Source organism: Pelodiscus sinensis, chromosome 6 (genome assembly GCF_052426305.1).
Source record: "Pelodiscus sinensis isolate ZL-2025 chromosome 6, ASM5242630v1, whole genome shotgun sequence".
Classification (NCBI taxonomy): domain Eukaryota; kingdom Metazoa; phylum Chordata; order Testudines; family Trionychidae; genus Pelodiscus; species Pelodiscus sinensis.
The window spans coordinates 116,984,539-117,011,461 of record NC_143057.1 but is presented as its reverse complement, the minus strand read 5'-3'; the positions used below and the strand labels follow the sequence as shown (position 1 = coordinate 117,011,461).

At 42.9% G+C, this 26,923-nt stretch overlaps 1 protein-coding gene across 3 annotated transcripts in view; it reads right to left on the bottom strand.

Moving 5' to 3' along the window:
* DYM (dymeclin) overlaps positions 1-26,923 on the bottom strand; it is a 326,106-nt gene that overhangs the window by 142,620 nt on the left and 156,563 nt on the right. For all 3 annotated transcript variants that reach the window (XM_075932691.2, XM_075932685.2, XM_075932689.2), the window contains exons 11-12: positions 24,458-24,636; positions 8,993-9,118 (exon numbers count right to left, since the gene is read on the bottom strand). In XM_075932691.2, coding sequence (XP_075788806.1) covers positions 8,993-9,118; positions 24,458-24,636 — 305 coding nt within the window. The remainder of the gene's footprint in view (positions 1-8,992; positions 9,119-24,457; positions 24,637-26,923) is intronic.

Here is a 26,923-nt window from a genome sequence, read left to right as displayed (position 1 = left end):
TGTCGGCAGACAGGATACTGGGCTACATGGACCTTTGGTCTGACCCAATACGGCTGTTCTTATGTTCTTATGTAAATATGTTAGAAATCATTAGAAAGGGATAGAGAATAAGACAAAGTATCAATGCCTCTATATAAAACCATGCTACGCCCACATCTTGAATACTGTGTAGAGATGTGGTCGCCTCATCTCAAAGAAGATATATTAGCATTGGAAAAGATTCAGAAAAGGGCAACAAAAATGATTGGGGGTTTGGAACGAGTCCCTTTTGAAGACAGATTAAAAAGACTTGGACTTTTCAACTTAGAAAAGAGGAGACTAATGGGAAATATGATAGAAGTCTATAAAATCATGACTGCTGTGGAAAAAGTGAATAAGGAAGTTTTGTGCTTATTCCTACAACATGAGAACTAGGGGTCACCAAATGAAATTAATAGGCAGCAGGTTTAAAACGAACAAAAGTAAGTTTGTCTTCACTCAGCGCACAGTCAACCCGTGGAACTCCTTGTCAGAGGATGTGGTGAAGGCTAGAAATTGAACAGGGTTCAAAAAAAGAGCTAGATAGATTCAGGGAGTTTAGGTCCATCAATGGCTATTAGCCAGGATGGGTAGGAATGGTGTCCCTAACCTCTGTTTCTCTGGAGGTGGGCGACAGGGCAAGGATCATGTGAGGATTACCTGCTTTGTTCCCTCCCTCTGGGGCATCTGGTATTGGCCACTGTCGGCAGACAGGATACTAGGCTGGATGGACCATTGGTCTTGACCCAATATGGCCGTTCTTATGTTCTTAGTAAACTGACAGGTGGTTTGCCAGTTGTTAAAAGAGCACTGAAACTGCAAGCCTAACAGGACACTCCACATTTTTTTTTCTCTCTATCAGATTAATGTGTACTTTGACATTCAAGTTTAGAAGAATAATGAATGCTCTAATACACAATGTTCAAGTCATTTACTGATCACATAACATTCCATATTATTATGCTCCCTTTGCTGCTACTTAAACTTTTTAAAATCCTTTAATAGACACAGTTTTATGTCAAACATTATTTCCTAATTAATATATGATTTAAGAAAAAAATTGTTAAGCCATGTAAGATGACTAATGGCTAGTTTCATACTTCAATGGACTGTGCCAACTTGAGTTTGCATCTGGAGAAAAAGGTGGTGAATAGCACTATAGGTAATTTACATTTATGTTCTTTGCCTTTCTCTGCCATCCCTCCTGGCCTTCACACCAACTTGTCACTGACATACTTCATTGAGCTACTTCCTTCTGGAACTACTGACTACATCACTCCTACCATTAATACTTACCATAATTATACACACATTTTGAGGCAAGAGCAGAACCTTTAGGATCAACTTGCATGTCCTACACTCTTCTTGCAACACTCTCCACTTTTCTTTACTTCTCTCTGAGAAGCTCCATCAGCCCAGATATGAAATCCAAACTCAGTTTAACTACAGAGTTTACTCACTGGGTCCAAAATCTAAATCTGATCTCCTGTTCAGACAATCTCGCATAACATTTGTTTTAAATTGGCATTTTGGCAGATTTCTAGATTTCTACAAGAAACAAGGGCAAAATATTTTATAACTGAAGTGAAAGAACACCTTTAAGGAACACCACAATATCTAGTGGGTACCATTATTTTGATCGTTGATCACTTGTGTCTCCATTCAACATATAAACACATTGGAAGCTAGCGTTTCAACGTCTATCCAGTTTGTTTCATAACCTTACTACAGAAATTATGAATCACCGAACTGCTTAGGGATGGAACGAAACATATTGTCCATTCTTCTGCAAATACAGGATCGTTCCCAAACAATATATTCTCAAGTGCTTTGTTCAATCCAGTTTTAAAGGATTAAAATAATTAAACTTCCGATCAATGCCCAGGGAAGATAATTCCACAGCCTAATAAATTCAATGCTAGGAAATTTGTCTTAATCTCTAGCCAACTTCTTTACCCAATCTCATCTCAATTCTACTTAGTTATACTCTGCTGAACCACTGTCACTATTCCCTTTCCCTCAGCATCTGTGCTCTCCAAAAAAACCATATTACCCCACCCCAAGTTATGTTAGTCTTCACCTAGCCACGCATTACATTTTGTTCTTGTTATTTTTCATACCTCCAATTTAAAGACTTTTTAAATGTTTAAGTGAACAGAAACTTATTTCTGTTCTCACCAATGACTGCAAATTTTCCTGCTCAGAACAGAATGCCTTTTCAGGCTGATGAAAATGGAATCAACTCTCCATAATCCAAAAGAAAACAAACACCACATAGGAGGCTCATATTTGATCTGCTGCTTATTATCACCCCAGGTATTTTTCATTATTGTTGCTCTGCAAGTATCTTTTCCTCTCCTGTTAAGCAAAACCCTTTAAGTGCAAACTTAAACAACAAATTGTCTGGTAGCACTTTAAAGACTAACAAAACATGTAGATGGTAGTTATTTTATTAATGCACTATTGCACTCACTCTTCCAGATGCCAAGCCAAGGCACCTTTTATTGGAAATCTTCTCCTCTTTATTGTGTACTTGCACTAATACCAGAGTGGCCAGTAGTCCCAATTAGCTAGGATAAAGCTTCTAAGATAAAACCTTCTTCATATCGTCTTTCTTATAAAGCTAGACTTAACAAGCCACATTTAAAAAAAATGACTAATTTACTCGCAGTCAAAATATTTCATTCAAATATATTTCTGCATCATAGATTTATAGATTCCAAGGCCTGAAGGTACAATTCTGATCACCTAAGTCTGACCTCTAGTTCATAGAACTTCCTCAAAATAATTCTTAGAGCTGATCTTTAAAAAAAACAAACAAACAAAAAAAACAATCTTGATTTTAAAGTTGCCCCTACTGGACAATCCACCAAAATCCTGTTTAAGTTGTTCAAATGGTTGGTTACTCTCACTGTTAAAAAAAATTGTGTCTTACTTCCAGTCTGAATTTGTCTAGTTTCACTTCCCTAGTCTGGCACCAGAAGGACCTGACCCACCCCGAATGAAAGAATTTTCCAGACTAGGGGAGGTGTCCCCTGCAACCTGCCTGGAGCCAGCTGGCCTTCTGCCTCTGGCCCCCTCTATTCCCTCCCCAGCCAGGTTGTCCATCATGCTGCCACTGGGGCTGCCATGGGTGGCTCGGGTTCTCTGGCCCCAGCACTGGCCTCGTGCTGTCCCAGACAGTTAGGGCTCTCCATTTGCCAGCTCTGCACTGCTGCGGATGGCCAGGCTTCTTTGGTCACACTGCATGGGTGGCTAAGGTTCTCCAGCCCTTCACTGCTGTGTGCTGCTGGGTTTCTCCTGCCCCCAGCCTCACACTGCCTCGGTTGGCCAGGTTTCCCTGGCTTGGTGCTGCTGTAAGTGGCTGGGGTTCTCTAGCCCCTGGCTCCACGCTACTGCAGGCGACCAAGGTTCCCCAGCTCTGGTCAGGCTGCCATTAGGCTCCCAGACACTCTGCTCCAGGAGTTGCCAGACCAGAGACTGTTTGATTTCAGAGGTGCAACCTGTAGTCAAAACAACAAACTTTTTGCTCCTGTATGTCATGCCTATAGCTTTTATTTCCCATTTCACTTATACCAATTATGCCTTCAAGATACAGAAAGTTCTAAAAAAAGAATGCTTCAAAGCTGGCTTCTGAAATAGTAATACACAGCAAGAGCAAGACAAAACAGGTCACCAATTGCCAAAGCAGCGTCAAATGTGTGTCTCATACTTAAATTGTAAGCAAATTGTTTCATCTTCCTACAGTACCTAACACCATGGATTATTGGTCCATGAGTAGGGCTCTGAGAAATGGTAGTACAAATAAATAATGGTAACAAGAGGAAGAAAGAGTTTCATAAGGGCCTAGTAGTCAGATCTCGGTTTCTAACTCTACCACAGACTCATTGTATCATTAAGTAAATAACCTGTGGCAGATTTTCAGAGATGCTGAGCATTCACAATTCACAGCTGAAGTTAAAGGGAAATACGAATATTCAGTTCCTCAGGAAAGAGGGAACTTGTGTTTTACAATCAATGTTTTTAAACGAATTGGGAAAACAAAACTTCTCTGTCTTTATAAAGTGCTTTGAAATGCATGAGAAAATGTGTTATTTTCACACACAATAAAGCTTAATTATATGACTGTTCAGCTTCAATGTAGCTTCACCAGAAAAAAATCCATAAACTCTCAGTAATAAATAGGACATTTAAATTAAAGTTTTATTACATAAACTCTCACTAAACTTACAAATTTATGAGAGAGGGGGTGATCATGATAGAAAAGATCTCTTATCAAAATGGTAGCAAACTACAAAATAGAGGCAGTTACCAGCCCAGCCGTGTATGGTTTCTTACATTGTTCAAATGCTCTTCCAAAAACAACTTCCCAAAAAGAAACATGACTTAGTACAGCAGTGTGAAATACTCACAACAACTCCCTCCCCCCCCCACATTAAATTTACCTGGTTTTAAGATTTCTAAAATTTAAAATGTATTTAAGGCTTTAAGAAAGTTATACTAAAGTTCAAAGATTTTTAAAAAGAATATTGTAGACCCAGCTTAAAACAAATCTTATAGTTTTTGGATTTGCACTGAAAATGAAATCTGAAGCTTTGCGCACAATACCCAGAAAAAAACTCAACATTTGATAGCGTTTTGCTCTGAATTCTGGATTAATTTAAACCCCAAACTCAAAGTGAAACGAGGTCTGTAGACTCAACATAACAGAATTTCAAAAATGTGGTTGCATGAAACCCTGAGAACTAAAATCTCTCAATTTCCCACGGCTCTGATTCTTAGGCACTATTTCAGAATCTGAAGATGACTGACACAGTGTTAAAATTTAAAATGTAACATATAAAACATATTTCCAATTATTATTAGTGGATAATCAGAGCAGTGGTTCCCAACACCTTCTGCTCCACAGAGTTGGCTGGGCTCAGCTCTCTGCTGTGTGTTGTGACCTAGCCCAGGCATGTGGCATAGGTGTTGTGTCAGAGAGCAGAGCCGTGCCAGCTCTGGAGCAAAAGCTGTTTGGGAACCACTGCCTTGGTCTAGCTCCATAACAGAGAGGAACATCTGAGTGAGTGGTATTGCAAACATGCACGAGGTACCAGGTCACAATGCCCAGAGCAGGGAGCCAAACCCGGCCAACCCTGCAGGATAGGAGCTTGCTCAGCTGGGTCATATTCTGGCTTTCTTGTGGTTTCTCTTTCCCTCCAATGTCTCACAGCTTGTCTGAGGTCACAACCCACAGTATAGAGATGGTTAATTTAGACAGCTATAAGAAGATGTTCACTGATATTTGTACAGTGCTATGAAGTGTAACAGAAGTATTTATTAATGAGCAGCACAAATTCATTGAAGTAGTAATAAGCCATTTGGAAATAAAATACTTTAAAATAAATACAGCTAGCTGCCTGTAGAAAAAAAAGTACCATAAACATTTTGTGATACCATCTCATGTGAAGGCCTCAGTTAAATTGTGGTTTCCTGTTACTGGGTGTTTAAGTGGGAGGGAGTTAATCAACTCAAAGACCTGTCATAGGTAAGGAACTCCTGATTTACCAGTTTACTCCATTGTTACTACTGAAGTAAGCTGGTTTCTGTGCAAGCTCGGGATCAGCCTGGATAGTGTCAGTTGCAGGAACAGGCTCTGGTTTTGATCACCTCTTCCAAGCAGCTATGACCACATTTATTTTAAATAAAAACCCTTCAGCAGTTAGAAGAGTTTCTGTGGTTTCCTGGTCTCTTTACCTGTCTGTATCAACACAGAGATTTATAAAACTCTGCTTACTAAAATTAATCGTAAAATCAATAAATAAATAAATGTGGGTGTAATACCACAAAGGAAAATATGCCCATAAACAGATCACACAGTAATGACTGTTATAAGAACATTACAGGATATGCATCAGCACAGAGGAAAAACAGGTCGACTCAAAATACATTATTTTCTAATTTTCTCAGACTTCAGCCAAGTGATGGAAGAAGCTTCCTACTGAAATTGCTAACATGCAATCAATACTTACAGTGCATAAGAGTTTCATTCAGGTTGTGTGACTGATGCTAGACATTCACATTTTACAGACTGATTTAAGACAGTTTCCTTCTCTACACTTATGTTTTTTTCTTTCCTATGCCTTTGAGATTTAGGACACTTGATGAAACGTATTCAATAATTAACACTATGCAAAACTATTCTTTTTGGAGGCGAGTACCATACCTTTCACACTGAGATTAAGCATCTAAAATAATTGAAAGGAATGTAAATTGGTGTCAGATGCACCTATGCAGTTTTGAGCCTGACTTCAAGAGAAAAAGTGTGGCCTTTTCTGTCCTTTTGTTTCCTTCTGGCAGCCATGCACAAGTGAGTGGATCATCCCTGAACTGGTATCAAAAAGATCCTTTCACAAACTGTCCAAGAGAACTAGGTTGGGCTTAACCTGCAATATTCAGATCCAGATAGGAAACCCTCCTTCTCCTCTTACACAAAGTTCACGGATGCTCAGAATTAAGAACACAAGGGAATTAGAAAATGCTGTTTGCCCAGGGTTGTGGTTAAAGCAAATAATTGGAAGGGAATTTTCTTGAAACAACAGAATCCTTGGAGTCATAGTCTTTCACAATTTTTTGGTCAAGTATGTTATGGTTGCTAAGGAGATGTTGTAGTCTAATGTTTGTGTAGACAGGGGCCTAGCCTGCACACCCATAACTGAATTCTCTAGGTGACAGCAGGAGATACCCAACCTCTTCTCTTCATTGTACCTATCTATTTCTGTGAAAAAGATTTGGAGTGCCAAGGAAAACAAAAGTTCTGGAATTCAATGCAAGTAATATGACAGGAGTAGCAAAGTTACATTTCATTTGACTTTAGCTTTTCAGATCAGAAGGGAGTACTGATCTCGCATGGGATGCGAAAGAAGGGGCAGAACGGAGGACTTTGCAGAAGAGTGTGGAAAAGATTGAATGATTCCAGATCTGACCTCTAACTCAATGCCAACGTACTCCACCAACTGTTGATAAAGCAGCATGCAACTCCTTGAAAGTCATCCATTTCTGGCCCTTCCTCCCCAATGCAGCTGAGGAGCAGTTCAAACATATAGGACTACAGGCCCAGGATTCTCCCCCCCCATTCCCACAGTACTCACTTAAGGGGCAAAATTGTATGTTTTGGCTCCCTGAAGCCACCAAAGGACAGCTTGCTAAACATCCTCTGCTGAGGATGGAAACAGAGGCAAAGGATAAGACAGCAAAGACATATTGAAAGAAAACAGAGGCAGAGAAGAACATCAATGTGAAAACTGGCAGGAAAAAGGAGGGCAAATTTAAAGTTAAATATCGCTCACATTATAAAGCCAGTACTACCACCATGTTGACAATCTCAGAAGTGAGACAAGGATTAAATGGACATTGAAAGTGAATTATGTTTTCACCTCTTGGCTGAACCTACAGCTAGATTTTTAGGAAAATCCGTTTCCCTAAACAATAAGAGATCTGTTGACAGAACACATTTAATAAAGCCTTTGAAATAAATGAAGAAAGATGAAGCAAGGAAGTGATGGCAAGCATGCTGTATCTCAGCAGTTCAATAACCTCAATTCATGAGCAAAAACTTAAATGTTAAGGAGATACTAAATCTGTAGACACTGCATCCAAATACATACACCCATGGTGTATGGAGAGGAAGGAAAAATCTCCAGAGAAATATTGGCTTCAGCAGTTTGCATATTTGCCATTGGTTTTATTCCCAAAAGTTGCCTATTAGTCCCAAGAAACTTCACATAAACAAAAAGTCTGCCTGTTTTATACATACAGATCTACATAATTTCCTATGAGGCTACAGAAATTTGTGACCAAAATTTCTCTCGGGTTTTTATAAGCTTCTATCCCACTTTGCTATTCTGGGGAAAATGTTACATTCCTGCTAAAACAGAACAAAAATTTACCTGTGAGATAGATTGGTTTAGCTACCTGAGCAACTGCTTTTACCTTTTCACATCTCCTTTATGCATCAATGCATCACATTATCCCAAGAGAGCATTTGCATGTCTGAGTTTGTAAGCTAGGAAGCTAGAACAATCACCCCAGTCACTCACTAGCAGAGTTGGTCAAGGCCAATCAAATCTAATCAGAAATTGGACTGCATTACACAGCTAATATAAAATAGATATTAACCTGGCCAAAAGACAGAACAGAGATGCCAAGTCAGGAAGTTATATCCAGTTTGGGAAATAAAAACTCCCACTAAAATCTCTGCAGTTGAAATATAAGCTACTTAAGTAAGGCTGCTGTGAAAGCATAAGACAGTTTACCTATTATTCTATGTCTTTTCTTTCCTTGGCAAAACAGCATCCTTAAGGAAACCTTCCTGACTATTTCCATGCTAGAAAGAAGACAGACTAGAGAAAACCAAAGTCATGCTAGGGGCAGGAAAATCATTCGTACACATCACAACACAAAAATTCCTGAAAGGAAGCTTATAACTCTGGTCTAATTAGTCCTGTAGGAAATGAGTATATGTCCTCAAATCTTGAAAACCAAGTTTAATATGTAAACCAGCTCTGCTGTGGAGACAATTAGGGTACGTCTACATAGTAATGTTTACCTTGAAATAAGCTACGCAATTTGAGCTATGCCAACTGAGTAGATTATTTCAAAATAGCTTATTTTGAAATTTGTTGCTGTCTACACAGTGCTAATTTCAAAATAAATTGCTATTCTGTGCACCTTAATCCTTGTGTACCAAAGTTTACAGGAAGCCAGAATAAGAAGCCCATTGTTTCGAATGTATTTTGAAATAACGGGCATGCTGTTAAGTGGTGCAAAATGCTATTTCAGGATAACAGATGTTATCCTGAAATAGCACCGCTGTGTCGACATACCCTTATTGTCCTAGTGGAGTAGGCAGTAAAACAAAACTTATCTCTACTCAGATAAACATTACATTATTTTATTTTCCAAAAAGTTATTATCTATAACAGTAGCTCACCACTTCATGGATAGATCGATTGAAGCTATCATCCTCTGTAAGGATCAACAGAATTATAAGGGCCATATAAACATGGTGTGAATTTCTTTCTTCAACATGATAGAGAATCTCAAGAATTGGCAAAACCTTGGGGGGAAAAATAAGAATCATTAGTTTAGTCTTTCAAATTAGTTTAGCCTTTCAAATATGACAAACAGACAGAAGGTTTTAAATATTCCTAGTATCACCCTCTCTTTTCACAATAACACAGAATCCTTTCCTCGTGAAACAGCCACCTCAACTACTGATATAAAATGTTCAAAGTCCTTCCATCTGCTTTTTCTTACTCCATAAGAGTCAAACAGTCTGAACATATACTTTCTTCAAGTGGAGAGACAGAATTTTAATTCCAAACAAATAGAATTCCTAGCCAAACCAGTTACTATAAGGCTCTACAAATTCCATCTCCCATCTGCCAGAAAAACTGTTTGCTGAACCAAATTTATATTGGTTTGAGGCTAACTCAATTGAAACACAGTTTGCCTGGCTAGAATACATAGGGCTCAACCATCTTCCTCACAGTTTACAAATGTTTAGTCAATGTAGAACTCTGATTTGAAATGGTTATGTCCCATCCATTATAGATAGAAACTGTTCAGAATTATTTTAAAAATCACAGTAGGGCCAAAATTGGCACCTTAATCCAAACCTCTTTGAATGTCAAGTGATGGAGGTGATCAAATTAGAAGCCCCAGATCTGAAAACCATTCTGGATTAGATTCAAACCCCATAAAGGCCTGTTTTTCCAATTCTAATTCATATGCTGTTAGTGTTTGTGTTCCCATTCTTATGAAAGGTCAGCCCAAGGTCTTGTAACATTTCCATCAAGATGGCCAGCTTTAGCCAAAGTCCTGAAAGAAGAGCTGACAAGATTTCATTGCCACAGAATTAGTACCTGGACTCTAGTCTTGATTTGTCCCCAAGATCCAACCTAAACTTAATCCAGATGTAAATACTTTCTCTTCAATTCTTAGAATATTAGCTTTACACTAGCTCAGTATAATTTCCCCTTCCTCGGATTTAGGAGGAAGTTTAAATCACAAAATAATAGAGTAAAAGGATTTCAGAAGATTCTTATTTCCAAGAGTGAATGAGGCACAGAGAACTCTTCCCACCAGATTATAGATGCTTAAAGACTTAACTTGCTGCTTTAAAAAACAAACCAAATGTAATGAATCATGTGAAACCCTTTTCTGATGACCAGCCAGTACTCTGAATGCATCATATGTCTTTAAAATTACCAGAAATGTTCTGTTACAATCACCAAGTTCTAAAACAGTTTGTTTTGGCTAGACATATTAAAGACATTTTTATAGTTTCTTATTAAACCAGTGGGTTTGTCTCTGTGTGCTTCTGCACACATACCTTTTCTGGGGCACATTAACCAGGATCAAGATAACACAGGAAAAAATGAGTCTTTTAAAAAACATTTTTTCATCATCAGAACCAAATAACTTTCTCTACAAATTCAAAAGTTAGGGATTTCTCCCTCCTCCCCCACCGGTTAAAACAGGAATTTTTCTGCTGAGATTGAGATTTTTCCCCGTAAATGACATGATTATTGAGAGAAAGACCACTTTTTATAATATTTGTATCACTGATAGCACAATAGCAATGCTAAAAGTAAAATATATTTATTTTCCCCATTTCTCAGTGGAAAGAAGTGGATTTTCCCTATATCTCTAAGAAAACAGCCCTTCACTTCATTGTCTCCCTATATAGCATAAGCACTATTGTTATGGTTGAAATGGACACAATTTTTCAGCATCCCATACCACTACAATTTCTCGATTAGAAACTCAGTGCTTCTGTTAAGGACTGAGAGACACTCATCTCCCAGTTCCAGTCAGAAAGAGTCAATATTTGTTCATGTTCTTCTCTCTCTCTTTCATTCATTCATTTCTGTTGAAATTCCCTGGAACTCTTGTCTTGAAGCCAGGAGAACAAGTTTAGAGGAAGATTAAATTTTCCTGGATGGTAGCGCATAATACTGTCAAATAAACATCCCTACTTTGATATTTTTGAGCATAAGAACAGCGATAACTAACAAGACTTATTTTTCCTCACTTCAAGCCTAGAACTCTAGTATTATTTTAGACTAGTTTGCTCAGTCTTTCACAAATTTTTCAGTTAAAAAAAAATCAAGCCACCTAAATAAGGCTTACTGTATGCACATATAGTTTGACTTGCTTCCAACTAAAATATAGTAGAAATTCAGTTATGAACGACTCAGAAATGGAGTCTGTACATGACCTATGTTTTCTCTTATCTTTTCCATCCATGTACTGATTTTTCCATCTATGTGCAGAATAATTTGTATGTGCACCAAGATGTGCAAATGTGCACCACCAATTGTAACAAAACTTAGCCGTGGGTGGTCTGCTAATCATCTGTGTGGCATTTGAATCTCTTCTAAGTGGCCACACAAGCACACAGCTTACAGGAAACACTGTTTGTAACTCTGAACAAAACATTATTGCTGCTCTTTAAAACATTTACAAGAGAACTTTGATTTAATACAGCTTTAAAAAAAAACTTTACTCAGAAGAAGAAAAATGCTGATTTTAACCATCTTAATTTAAAATGTTTCTGTACTGGTTTCAGTTTCTTTACCTTGTCAATTAAAAAAATCTTTCCCTTTATTCTTGTAGTAGCTTACATTTAACATTGTACTATGCTGTACAATATTTGCATTTGTTTATGTGTCTGCTGCCTGATCGCATTCTTCCAGTTCCAAATGCAGTGTAAGGGCCAGTTCATAACTCTGGTGTTCATTGCTCTCAGATTCTACTACATGTATACTGTACATGATTTTACACAGTATAACTTCAAAACCCAAATGTTCTCCTATTCCTATTATGCAGTCCAACAGATAACTTTCTTGACACAACATAAAGCAATATAAAACAACTGCACAGGTTGATTTACAATTTGTCTTTGCAATGAAAACAACAAAAGCTGTTTGAAGTCTACCAAGGTATATACTGGGGCAAACACTTACTTTCTTGGATGGCTACTGAAAGAAATGTAGGAACATCAGCTTTTTTCTCCTGTAGGATTTATCACAGTAAAATACTAATCAAAATATAATATATTACAATGTAAGTTATAGGACCTTGTAATACAGGCAGTCCCCGACTTACGCGGATCCGACTTATGTCGGATCCGCCGTTACGAACGGGGCTTTTCTCACCCCGGAGGACGGGAGCGGCGGGATGCCCAGATGCGCCGCGGTCCTGCCGCCCGTGCCCTCAGGGGAAAGAAAAGCTGCTCCGCGTCTCCCTGGTCTCCTGGGGGAGCCCCCCCCCCAGCAGACCAGGGAGACGCGGAGCAAAGCCGCGGAGCACGCAGGCAGCGGGACAGCCCAGACATGCCGCGGCTGTCCCGCTGCCCGTGTGTTCCGCGGCTTTGCTCCGCGTCTCCCTGGTCTGCTGGGGGGGGGCTCCCCCCAGGAGACCAGGGAGACAGGGAGCAAAGCCTCGGAGGACGCTGGCAGCGGGACAGCCGCGGCGTGTCTGGGCTGTCCCGCTACCCGCGGCCTCCGCAGCTTTGCTCCGCGTCTCCCTGGTCTGCTGGGGGGACCAGGGAGACGCGGAGCAAAGCCGCAGAGGATGCGGGCGGGACCGCAGCGCATCTCGGTGGTCCCGCCACCAACGTCTCCCTGGTCTGTTGAGGGGGGGGCGCGCAGGTAGTGCGCCCCTCCCCAACAGACCAGGCTTTTCTTGCCGACGACGCCTGGGGTAGAGCAGCTGGGGCGCTGCCTAGTTGTTCCCCGCAGCGCTGAGGTGCGGCGCTGCGAAGACCTACCCGGCAGCGCCCCAGCTGCTCTGTCCCAGGCATCCAAATTCAGCCGCTGTTGAAACTGATGAGTGGCTGATTCCAGGAAGCTGGGGGCAGAGCAACTCTGCCTCGGGCTTCCTGTAGTCAGCTGCTGGTCAGTTTCAGCAGCGGCTGAATCTGGACGCCAGTTCCGACTTACATACAAATTTAACTTAAGAACAAACCTACAGTCCCTATCTTGTACGTAACCCGGGGACTGCCTGTACTTGACAAGCAGTATTGTTAGTGCTAAATAACAGTGTGCCAAGCACATCTGGAATACATAGTTGCTTCAGACCTGCCCAAGATGCTTATTATTTCTAATTGAAAAGATGTTTGTTCATATACCATAGTATAGGACATGATTGATGAAGCATATTTATGTTCAAAAAGCACCCAAGGCACTACAGGCAGTCCCCGGGTTATGTACAAGATAGGGACTATAGGTTTGTTCTTAAGCTGAATTTGTATGTAAGTCGGAACTGGTGTCCAGATTCAGCTGCTACCACTGAAACTGACCAGGGGCTGACTACAGGAAGCCGGAGGCAGAGTTGCTCTGCCCCCAGCTTCCTGGAATCAGCCTGATAAGTTTCAACAGCTGCTGAATCTGGAGCCTGGGACAGAACAGCTGGGGCGCTGCCCAGTAGGTTCCCACAGGACCAACTCGGCAGCACCCCAGCTGCTCTACCCGAGGCGTCCCGCAACAAAATCCTGGTCTGCTGGGGGGGGGGGGGGGGGCGCACTAGCTGCGCCCCCTCCCCCCCAGCAGACCAGGGAGACCCGAGCAAAGCCGCCCAGGCGGCGGGACCCCCGCCGCCAGGGCGGCTTTGCTCCTGTCCCCCGGTCTGCTGGGGGGGTCCAGCGGCTTTGCTGCATCCCCCCAGCAGACCAGGGGGACAGGAGCAAAGCCGCCCAGGCGGCGGGGGTCCCGCTGCCTGGGCAGCTTTGCTCCCGGGCAAATGAGCAAAGCCGCAGGCTAGCAGGCGGTGGCTAGCAGGCGGTGGCTAGCAGGCGGCGGCTTTGCTCGGGCGTCCCTGGTCTGCTGGGGAGGTCCAGCGGCTTTGCTGGACCCCCCCAGCAGACCAGGGAGACCGGGAGAAGCTTTTCTTGCCCCGGGGGACACGGGTGGTGACCCGCCGCCCATGAGCTCCGGGGCAAGAAAAGCCCCATTTGTAAGTGCGGATCCGATGTAAGTCGGATCCGCGTAAGTCGGGGACTGCCTGTATATGTGCACGGATAACTGAATTAAAAACTCCTTATTGACACTAAGTAAAGTATTGTACATCAGCTCATTCAGCCCTAATTTGGAAATACATCAGACATCCCTGTTTCTACACTCCATTCAAACCACAGCTTCTTCATCATTCTGACCATGTCACCTTCTCCTTGAAGCCCACCACAGATTTCCCAATCCACTGAAAATGTTAACTTCCTTGTCCTCCCCTTCATGATCGCGTATATTTGTGCGCCTCCTTTCTTATATATCCTTATCTAAGCATTTTGCCAAGCATACTCTGGTCTGTGATTAAAAGTCTCAGAGAGGCTACTGTGTTAGTCTGTGATTAAAAAAACCTTAAAAAAATAACAATGGTCCTAGAGCACCTTAGAGACTAACAAAAATATATAAATAGTATCATGAGCTTTCGTGGACACAAATTTGTCATCTGAAGAAGTGGGTTGTGCCCACAAAAGCTCACAATACTATTTATAGTTTTTGCTACTCTCTAAGGCAGGGGTGGGCAATAATTTTTGAATGAGGGCTACTTCAAACATTTTTGAAGTGGTTGCAGGCTGCCCAAAAGGGAGGGGCCTCAGACAGAAGGGGCAGCGTCTCAGGCAGAAGGGGAGGAGCCTTTAAATAGCAAGAGTTGAAAGGGTTCACGCCTCCTTTGTGGTTCCCAGGCATACGTTAGCGGGGGACAGGAGCTGAAAGCCCTTTCAACTCCTGCTATTTAAAGGTCTGAGTGCTCCCAGTCTCGCTGCTAGCGTGAGGCCAAGAGCAGCAAGCCCTTTCAATTGCTTCTATTAAAAGGGCTTGCGCCTGCTAGGTGGCTAGCAGGCAATGCATCCACCTGATAGGTGCAAGTTCTTTAAAAAAAAAAAAAAAAAGGCAGTTAAAAGGGCTCGTAGCTCCCAGTGGCACTAGCATGTTGCCAGGGAGCCGGGACTAGCAAGCCCTTTTAACTACTTCTGTTTAAAGGGCTTGCGCCTTCCCCATGATTGACAGGCAACGGATTGCCCAACAGGCACAGGAAAGGTGTGGGCCCTTTAAATAGAAACAGTTAAAAGGGCTCGCGTATCTTTGGCTCCCAGGCCTGGGACCTGGAACTGCTGCGTAGGCCAAATCTAAATGCTAAGTGGGCTGAATCTGGCCCACTGAGGGCCTTTTGCCCACACCTGCTCTAAGGTTATGTCCACACTGCAAGCTTATTTAAAAGTAACTCACATTATTTTGAAGCAACAGAATGCGCATCTACACAGTAAGCCCATTATTCCATAATTTCAAAATAACAGGCTTCTTACTCTGACTTCTGTAACCCTCATTTCACGAACAAGGGAAGTCAAAGGAAGAACATTTTTCCTTCCACTTCCGGCTGTGTAGACAGCACCAAAAACTGAGGTAAGCTACTTTGACTTCAGCTACACAATTAATGTAGCTGAAGTTGCATATCTTAACTCGAGTTTAGCCCGCAGCATAGACATATCCTAAGAAGCTACAGGGCCACTGTTGTTTAAGGTTTTTTCTGTTCTGTGAATTAGGCCAGATTTAACACCCATTTACTTCCCTTTGCATATTGAACCTCAAACGATTCATAAGTAGAGCCATGTGAACCTTGAGATTTCTGGTTCCCTGCCAATTTTGATACTTATAAATTTCCTGTGAACCAGAAATTCTAAAATATTCTGAAACATGGCCTTTGCAAAACTAAATATAGCCTCCAGGATCCCGACAGTTGCTGACTAAAATTAATATTCATCTGATCAGTAACACCGCTGCAATTATGAACTTACAAAAAAATTTACATCCTATCTATTTCAAATCAGCAGTTTCTAGGGCTCCCAGGGTCTGCAATTCTGGGGAAGTCTAGCTATGCAGGCTGCCTAGACCTAAAGATCCAGGATTCCAAAGTCCTGGGAAAGCTGGCTTTCAGACAGCTCAGCTCTGACTACAGCAGTCAGGCAGCACTGGGAGCTAGCTAGCCCAGGACTCTGGAAGACTGGAATTCCCATACCAAGGCAGTCAACATGGCAGAGACTACAGCTGCAGAACCTGGAAGTCTGATATTCCCAACAAGCCACCTGGAAAAAGGCAGGATTCTGATTAAAAACCTGCATGTGATTAGATAAATGTTCGATGAACCCAAGATGTTTTCACAAAACATTTTGGGTCTGAAATTTCTATGTTCCAAAGAAGCTTTGTTTTGTTGGAAAATTCTCCACCAGCTCTATTCATACCTTCTCCTTCCCCAAACTCTCTTCAAGGCCCAGTTCTGCTATAATGTTAATTAAGAAAACAGACTACTAATTTTGACTAGGTTAAGGGCATTAAATGGGGATTATTGTGGTGTTTAAAATACATATTTTTATCGCTCTCTTTTTTCCTCTTTCATATACTACATCTTTTGTTAGTCTGTAGCACTTCAGGGAAATGACAGTCTTTATATGTGTGCATCTGTGTGGACTCTCCTCATAGACTCATAGACTTTAAGGTCAGAAGGGACCATTATGATCATCTAGTCTGACCCCCTGCACAGTGCAGGCCACAGAATCTCGCCCACCCCTCTTAGAATAATCCTCTCACCTATGTCTCAGATATTGAAGCCTTCCAATACTTTGAAGGCCCCAACATGCAGAGAATCCTTCAGCTGTGATCTGTGCCCAATGCTACAGAGGAAGGCGAAAAACCTCCAGGGCCTCTGCCAATCTACCCTGGAGGAAAATTCCTTCCTGACCCCAAATATGGCGATCAGCTAAACCCTGAGCATGTGGGCAAGACTCACCAGCCAGACACCCAGAAAGTTCCCTATAGCAACTCCTATCATCCCTCCATTGACCTATTTCCAACTGGAAATGAATGGTCAATTAGTTACCAAGATCATGTTATTTCATCCAACCATCCCCTTATCTCCTTATACAGCCCATTAAACCATCTCTACTGGGCCTACTTGTTACATTCCTTATTGCTGACCTATCTTCAGTCAGAAGATATTTTTATAGAAAAAACATCATTATAAAAATACAGGTACTTTGCTTTTTTTTTTTGCAAGTGTTGCTCTGTTGACTCATTTAGCGTGGCCACTATAACTCCCCCTCCTCATCCCTTTCTGCAGTACTCTATCCAAAGCAGTCATTTCCCATTGTGTATATATGTAATTGATTATTCCTTCCTAAATTGAGTATTTTTAATTTGTCCTTATTGAATTTCATCCTATTTCAGACAATTTCTCCAGTTTGTCCAACCATTTTTAATGCTATCCTCTAAAACACTTGCAACCCCTCTCAGCATGGTATTGTCCACAAACTTCATAAATGTACTCTCCATGCCAGTATGCAAATAACTGATGAAGATATTGAACAGAAAGGTAGCCAGCATTGATCCACTCAACATGCCTGTCCAGTTTGACTCTGAACCACTGATAACTATTGTCTGGGAATGATTTTGTAACCAGTTAAGTATTCACCTTTAGGAGTTTCATATAGACTGTAATTCTATAGTTTATTTGAAAGTCATGTGAGACACTAGCAAAGGCATTACAAAAGTCAAGATATACCTCTATCTGCTACCCTGCTATCTACAATGTCTGTTACCCTGTCAAAGAAAGCTATTAGGTTGGTGTGTCATTATTTATTCTTTCCACATCCACATACACTGTTACTTAAAACCTTATCTTTTAGTTGTTTGCAAATTGATTGCTTGAGTTATTTATTTCACTATCTTTCCAGCTACTCAAGTTAAACTGACTGATCCATAATTCTCCCAATTGTCCTTATTCTCCTCTTTTTATACATTGGAATCATATATGCCATCTTTCAGTACTTTGGAATCTCTCCCATCTTCCAATGGTGTTTTCAATGGCAAATTGATCGGATATCTCCTGTGTCAGCTTTCTGAGAATTCTATTTCATCAAACCCTGCCAACTGGAAAACATCTAACCTAAAACTTTCTCTACACTATGATTTTAGATTGACTCTAGCTGCTTATGGTCAATTTTTTAAACATTGAGTCCACACTACCAAGGCTATTTCATCGACTTTAAGGGACAATGAAGTTGATTTTGGTGCTCCACAAGGAGTAACACAAAATTTGACCTAGAATAGTCGAATTCACGGTAGTGTACACCCAGCATAGAGAAAGCAGAAATTCCTGGCCTCTGGAAGGCATCTCGCAGTGTATCACTCTGACCATGACTTGCACCTCTACTACTCTCTAGGGGTATGTCTACACTACAGTGCTAATTCGAACTAACTTAGTTCAAATTAGTTAAATCAAACTAAGCTAATTCGAACTAACGGATCCAGACTAAAAAACTAGTTCGAATTAGCGTTTTGCTAATTCGAACTAGCATGTCCACATTAAGTGGACCCTGAACCGGGCTTAAGGATGGCCAGAAGCAGTGCCGGCAGGGCATCAGATGAGGACTTAGAGCATGGAGCTGCTGCCTCAGGCTAGCCGAGGGCTGTGCTTAAAGGGACCCGACCCCCACTCCGGACAGACAGTTCTCAGGGGTTCCCCACTTGCAAAGCAGTCCTGGCTTGGAGTGCCCTGAGTGCCCACACTGGGCACATCACAGCACTCGGCCATCAGCCCGGCTGCACTTGCCGCAGGCTGCCATCTGGGGAGAGGGGGCAATTGGGGGGCTGCAGAAGAGCTTCCACCCCCAGAAGCCCGCAGAGCCAGCCCAGTCCTCCCCATCAGGGGCTCGTATCCATTCCTCTCTCACCTCCTTCCACTTACCCTTCCCTAGCCCCACTTCTTGATGTACAAAATAAAGATAACGTGTCTTCCAAAATGGAATCTCTCTTTATTGAACAAAACTCGGGGAGACTGGGAAAAGGAGATGGGAGAGGGTAAGAGAGAGGGTGGGAGAGGGGAGGGCAACTAAAATGATCAGAGGTTTGGAACAGGTCCCATATGAAGAGAGGCTAAAGAGACTGGGACTTTTCAGTTTAGAAAAGAGGAGACTGAGGGGGGATAGGATAGAGGTCTATAAAAGCAAGAGTAGGGTGGGAGAGGGTGCATCAAGAAAAGTTCTTCATTAGTTCCCATAACAGAAGGAATAGAGGACACCAAAGGAAAGGAATGGGTAGCAGGCTTCAAACTAGTAACAGAAAGTTGTTCTTCACAAAGCAAAGAGTCAACCTGTGGAACTCCTTGCTGCAGGAGGCTGTGAAGGCTAGAACTGGAACAGAGTTTAAAGAGAAGTGAGATAAAGTGATGGAGGTTGGGTCCATGGAGTGGTATTACCCAGGGGGTAGGAGTGGTGTCCCTGCCCAAAGTTTGTGGAAGGCTGGAGAGGGATGGCACGAGACAAATGGCTTGGTCACTGTCTTCGGTCCATCCCCTCCAGGATCCCTAGGGTTGGCTGCTGTCGGCAGACAGGCTACTGGGCTAGATGGACCTTTGGTCTGACCCAGTATGGCCATTGTAAGCTCAGGGCTCAGGGTCGGGGGTCTCAGTGGACCACCTTGATTTTCATGCACACCTGCTCCTGGGTGGCCAGGCTGGCAGCTCTCCTGCCCTAGACGGCCACTTTCCTGTGCCTAGTGCGGAGGTCGTGGACAAGGTCCACGATGTCCGCACTAGACCAGGTGGGTGCCCACCTCTTGCGGTCCCGGGCAAGTTCCCGGGAGCCGCCAGCCTGGTCCCAGGAAGAGGGGGAGCACTGGGGGGCATCGGGTGGCTGGCTCGAGCCGTGCCAGGTGCAGGGTCTGCTAGCTGGGTGCTGGCAGGCTTGCACCTGGCACGGGCACCGTAGCCAGCCCGTGCCCCTTTAAGAGGTCCGGGGCCGGGAGGGGGGCAATAGAGTTTCCCTGGTGGTGCCCAGAGTGGCCACCAGGGAAAGCTGGTGAGGGCTAGCCTCCCACTAGTTCGAATTAAGGGGCTACACACTCCTTAATTCGAACTAGTAAGTTCGAACTAGGCTTAGTCCTCGTACAACGAGGTTTACCTAGTTCGAAATAAGCGCTCTGCTAGTTCGAATTAAATTCGAACTAACGGAGCGCTAGTGTAGCGCCTAACATCCGTTAGTTCAAATTAACTTTGTAGTGCAGACATACCCTAGGTGAACAAGAAAAGCCCTGGGAAAGTTTTACTTTCATTTCCCATGTGGCCATCATTGAAAATACACCTCCATCAGTTCAAGTTCCATGAGTTCCCGTTCCCAGGGGCACAAAAGAGCACCAGCATGAAGTGTGCATGAGATCTTGAACCTCACTGACACATGGGGAGAGAAGCCCATTCGCCTGGATCTTCAAACAGCAAACAAAATGCCAATATTTACACGAATATAGCAAAATGCATGGTGGAGAAAGGCTATTCCAGGAGCAGCATGGAGTTAAAATAAAGGAGCTGAGGCAGTCCTACCATAAGACAAAGGAGACAAATGGACAGTCTGGTGCATCACTGCAAACATGCCGCTTCTACGACCAGCTGCATGCAATTATGGGGGGGAGGGACACCTAACAAGCATCCCAAGCCATACGGTAGAGTCTGGTCAAGACGCTCCAGGCAGTAGCATGCAGGACAGCATGGTGGTGTAGGGGGAGGAGGACGAGGAAGAGATTGACCAGCCATTGGCAAGAGCCAAAAACTTTTCATTGCTTTGGAGATGATCCCTGCCCCCCTCCCCCTGCACCCCAGGACATCTGACAGTCGAGCACTGATCCAAGGAGGGCACTTCTAGTGAGTTCACAATTTTTTTTCTTGCTTCAAGTGGGTTAAGGCTATTAGGGTGTGATGTACTCTGTGCCTACACTGCGTGGAGGGCGTGGAATGGCTTGTTAATGTGTCTGGAGCTGCAGCAGCAATCCTCCCTGCATATCTCCATGAAGCTCTTAAATAAAAACTCTTTGTTCCTTCTCACAAGGTTTCTGGGGAGGCCAGTCTATTCTGTCCTCCACATTAGCGCACTTTCCCATGCCAGTCAACATCACTACAGCTCAAAGCATTGAAACGTAAGGTCCAGTATCTGACCACATTCAATCAGCATCAGCTCCCTATAACTGTGCGATTTGGAGAAGACTGATATCTCACATAGCAACCTGGATGAAGGAGGAGGGGAAGCTATTAGCTGATGCTTCTGCTGCTACCATGGCTTCAGCCTCTCGCACACTCTCCTTCCCACCTCCCACCCACGGGCTCCTGCAGGGTGGAAAGTAGAACTCTCCCGGAAAGTGGCATGTGGCAGACAGAGGAGGGAAGCTGAATGAGCCACTGCCCTGACCTGGCAGCATGACCGGACCTCGTCCCCTTCCCCCGCACCCACAGGACTGTGCCCTAGAAGGCCCCTTATCATGCCTGCCTCCAAACCATGTGAGTACATATGCTCCTTTGAGAATTCTATATCTGCTATACCAGGGTGGGCAAAAGTTCCACCGTGGGCCCAATCCGGCCTGCCAGGTGGGTTGATCTGGCCTGCAGAGGCTCTGCTGCTCCCCTGCCCCCAGGTCAATTAGCACTTCTGGCAGGACAGGAAGAGACTTTGCGTGCTCCCCTGCCCACAAGTCTTCATTGGCCTGGGGGCAGGGGGAGTGCACAAAGTTTCCTCCACCCTGTCCCTGCCCTGCAAGGAGCATGCAGCGCTTAGAAGCATCACTTTCTTTCCAAGCCCCAGATTTGCACTGCCCCGCTCTGTGCTTTCCTTCAGGTCCCTGTATCTGGCTGCTCAAAATCCCTGCTAGGTGCTCTGCCTCCGCCCCCACCCTGTCAGATAACTGTGCCCCTTGATCTTGCAAAGACTGTGGAGCACACAAAAGGCTGACATCACGAGGGAATGGTAGCAAGAGGTTCAAATGGGCATGTTGTCAACGCAGAGAGTACCAAGTCCAAATTCCACAACGGCATGGCGGAACGTAAAGGAGGGTTTAGATTCGTTAGACCTTTAAGAAATCGCTTCGTGAGGGGATGAGCGAAGAGCGAAATTCCCCCTACTGGTTGTCTAAACGTAGTGCCACAAGATGGCCTCTTATAGTCGCTAAAGCTAGCCCATTCTGTTGTAGATGCATCATATAGTCCAAGATTAAAGGAATCAGGACCCTTTGAGGATCGAGGTTGTGGTCGGAACACCAGGAAGTAAAACGATGCCATTTGGAAAGGAGTACTCTGTTTCCTACTATGTATAAGAACATTCTGAACACTCTCAGAGCAGAGGACCTCAGAAGCATTCAGCCAACTAGGTACCAGGCCGACAGGTGCAGTGCATGTAGCTGAGGATGGAGGAGGGAGCCTCGCTTCTGGGTCAGGAGGTTCTCGATTAACGGTAGTTGATATGGTGAATGTTGCGCTAGGCGCATGAAAATTGGGTACCAATGCTGGCGTGGCCATTCGGGTGCTATGAGGATGACCGAGGCTTTGTTGGACTTGATCTTCTGAAGGACTTTGAAGATAAGTGGATAGGGGGAAAAGCGTACATGAGGGGACTGTTCCAATTGAGAAGAAAGGCATCCCCTAAAGAGTGGCGACCTAGGCCTGCCCTGGAGCAGAAGTGGTGACACTTCCTGTTGGTGGCCGTGGCAAAAAGGTCTATTTGAGGAAATCCCCAGTGGCAAAATACAGAATGAAGTACATGGCGATCGATTTCCCACTCGTGTTGTGTTGCAAAATTCCTGCTGAGGGAATCGGCTATCGTGTTGTTGATGCCAGGTAAGTAGGACACCACAAGTGTGATGCCGTTGGCAATGCATCAGTTCCAAGAATTCAGAACGCCGCAAGACCCACTCCCCCCCCCCCCCCCCCCCCGAGTGTTCCAGCTGATTACGGCTTTAAACATCTCCATCCTGCAGCGCCAGGGCAAGCCCAGTACCTAATGTGGAGCATCCCCAGAGACATCACTTGAAGAACTGCTCCTTACTGCAGTCCAGGCTACTTGTGTATGGCGTCATGAGCCACGGGAGCAAGGAGTAGGCTGGGTTGCAAAGGACCACTATTGGCATTTCCATCTCTCCAATTTTGATTTTCTGGTCTGGGAAAACAGTTCCAATACACATCTTTCTGAAGAGGCAGGAGTTCCTAAAGACATGCGTATCATGCACTTTTTTGGACCACTTTACGTTGATGTCAGTGAAAAGGCACTTGTGATCCAACAGCTTTAGCTGCATCATGAAGAAGTACCCATTGCAGTTTATGTACTCTTTGGTAAGGTGGTTGGGGTCAAAGATGGGGGCTGCACGTAATGTTTATCGCCCCACTGCAATTAGAGAACCCTCATCGCAGCAAAGCCATCCACTATGGAATCCATGTTTCCCAGAATCACTACCCTCCATAACAGAATGGTACCAATTGCCTTGACTACTTGAATAACAGCCCCCACTGTAGATTTCCCCACTCTGAATTGATTCCAAACTGACCAGTAACTGTCGGGTATTGCAAGCTTCCAAGACCAATTGCCATGCACTTCTCCACTGTCAAGGCAGATCTCATTTGGGTGTGTCTGTGCTTCAGGACCTTGATTGACCTGGGGGTGGGGGCTGTTGGGGGCAAAAGTGCCTAGAGGGAACTACCAGCTATACAGAATACCTGACATTTATCTTGGGGGGGGGGTGGGGGGAGCAAAGACTTCATATGCTCCCCCACCCCAGGCCAATCAGAGTCTGTGGACGGGGGAGCATGAAGTGTCCTGGTCCCACCCTCCCGCCTGAGGCCCCACCAATTCCAGGGCAGCCCAGGGCCACTTAAACTTCTGAAGTGAACCCTCTCCTAAAATTATTGCCCACCCTGTTCGAAAACATTTAGATCTGTATTTCTGAGCTAATAAAAGTCTGGAACAGTTTATTTGTACAAATTCAGAATTTTCCTTTTGATTTCTCCTTACATTAGTCATTAAAAATAGCAACTATTGATGTGGAAATATAAGAAGAATGGAAGACCTTTATGTCACTAAAGACCATTACGTCAAATTTATATACATGTGAATTTATTACAGTATGTTCAACATGTAAATGTGTAACATGTTCAATTATATGAGCCCACCCAGAGCTGCATGTTCATACTGAATCTGTCTGTGCAAACTCAAGTTTTTTCACATGCAAGCTTGCAAATGCATTTCTGGAACCCTGTTAAGCAACTTGACCTCCTGTGCATCACATGCCACTAAACACCTATGTGTCCTAACTCTCCTGCCATCTTGGTCCATTCACACCACTCTTTTTCTATCCAATCCTTTTCACCCCAACCAATTTTGCCAACACTCCAGAGATTTATACTCTTATCAGTGCTATCTCTTGTTCCAGTCACATGCTGAGCATAAAAATATGAACAAGACATGATGAATCATGGACAAGCCATTCACAATCCATTGTTTTATAGAAGTTTCTATAGAATAATATCACACAATCATACACAAATCAACACCAACTGCTGAATACTAAATATGCAGTACAATACTCACAAGATTTTCCATGTCAGTTCGTGCCAACATATATGTCCGAACATTGCTGTTCTGATGCAGTAATATGTATAAAAGGAGAGTTGCTTGATCAGATTTCTGCTGGTCACACAAAGCTGTGTACAAACTGTTAAAATTAATCTGGAAAGCATGTGGACTCGGTGAAGGAAAAGCAGTGCTATCTGGAATAAAGAAACCAAAACATTTTTTTAAAAAGAAAAACCCAGGTTTCTGTTTTAGACAATTTCATGTCTGACACAAGCAACATAAAAATAATTAAATACCTGAAGAAAGAATATCTTAGCTAGTCTTGGTTCAACTTTTACTTTTGTCCCTAAACCATGACAAGTGTCTCAAAACATCAGTTATGATGTCAAGGCTGCAACTGTTTCTCACAGGAGAACTGATCAGCCTTCTTTACCCCTACATTAGCCTTTCTTGCTCCTCCCTCCAACTCACAGTCATGCCTGTAACAAGACTGCATTCTCATCCCTTATTTCCCTTCTTGACTCCTGAAGTAAGAAAAAAAGACATCTTAGGAAATGTTGGGTAAGCGTTACAGTAGCACAGTGGAGCATTTTAAGTGTACACATACTCTAATCTGTGTTCAATGGTCAAACTATAGGCCTTGGCTAACTAGAAAGAAAGGTGTAGGTTGTTAATTCCTTGAAAATCATGTAAAATGGCCATGGTATGTATGGTATATTTTGGGGGTGGGGGGAAGTGGAAATGGAAGCAGAACAGATTATGAAAGTAACAGTAAAACAGGTTAAAAATTGATCTCTATGATGCTTGTGGAACTAATTCTGTAAGTTTTCAAGAGTACCACAGACAAACCGCTCAGAAATGTCCATTTTAAATAAAAAATGTTAATTGGACACACACAAAAAGATATTTCTTGCTTTATGAGCTTCCAGAATGCTGCAATAAGTCAACTGGATGTATCTTTATTTTTAGAGAAGATGAGGTGTCTGGAGCACCAGGAAAAATTCAAGCAACCTTCCAAGATAAAGCTTGCTCTCCTGCCCAGAGTAATTTTTAACACAGAATGTAAAACCTGGGAAAGGAGTTATTTTTCTTGTTTTTTTTTTAATTGTAATCACCATGGTGAAGGTAGGCAGTCATACTGTGTGTGTGTCTGGGCTGGATTGTTAATTAATTTCCATTAAAAAAAAATCAAAAACTGGAAATTGGAATAAGCAGTGTTAGCTTTTTTAATGTAGTAGTGTTAGCTATAGAGTTTTCAAAGTGATCACAACTTGAAAATGTTCTCTTAATCTTCTCAGGACTTGAATTAGCATATTAGGGATGCTGGAGAAAAAGCTAATACTTTATATGCGAATCCTTTATTATAAAAGCAAGATAATAAAATACTATACAGTACACTACCATGAAAAACAGTGGGAACTTTAACATTCTCACCAGCTGTGCTCCTATGGAAAAGAATTGTAAGATAGGGATGTTAAATATAGTTTAATCAACTAATCGACTAGTCGATAAGCAGGAGAGCTGCAGCGGAGTTAGCTCCCAGTCACGGCAGCTAACCCTACTGCGGCTCTGCCTTTTAAATGTATTATGGAAGAAGAGTCCTAAAGAATTTACTAAATACAAAGCATCTTTCTAAACTTATTATATGGACTTCAGTAGCTGGGACATACTCTGTATTTAAAAATTCTATGGAAAAAAATGTAGTTATTCTTAATCTATACAGGTTTCAGAATAATTTCTTTAGAATACTACTGGTTTACTCCCCAATAAATTAGACAGGATATTTTCATAACAATTATCATAATATATTCAGCACCTATAATAGCTGCAACCAGTCTTGCATTATAATTCTTGTTGTCATGCCCATCTGTTTTCCTGCCTCCCAGTTTTTCCACAGGAATAAATTTAATCTGAAAAATTATATGGTTATCCTTGGTAGGAGCAAAATTATTTGTTCTGTTCAATGAAGATACTATACAATGTTTCCCAACACTTAAAATGACTCTAAATGCTTTACATACACTACAAGTACAGTAGTCAGCATATCATTTAAAATAGCAATACCAAGAAAAACAGTAGGAAATGAGGGCAGGTAGCTCAAGGACCTGTGAGGATTAAGAGCTTTTCTGGATAATGAAAGCAGCTCCATACCCTGCTGAGCTGATTAGCTTCCTGTTTAAATAAGCATACTTGTTTAATGCTCAGCCCCTTTGATTCTTCAGGTTTCAGGGGGCATAAAACTTGATGCATCAATGCAGTTCACTTCTATGCATACGAAGCAAAGCAATGAACTATGGCCAGCACTGCCCAGGTCTCCCTATGCCCTAATGTTCCCAACACCAACAGAATCCTTCAGACTACCTGACCCGCCCCCTGCTCCCTCACCACCCCCACGGCTTCCCATGGTTATTTCCATCTCAAAAGCTTTGCAAGAAAGCAAGCTATAGAAACTCAGTTTTACAAAAGCGAATTGCACATTGC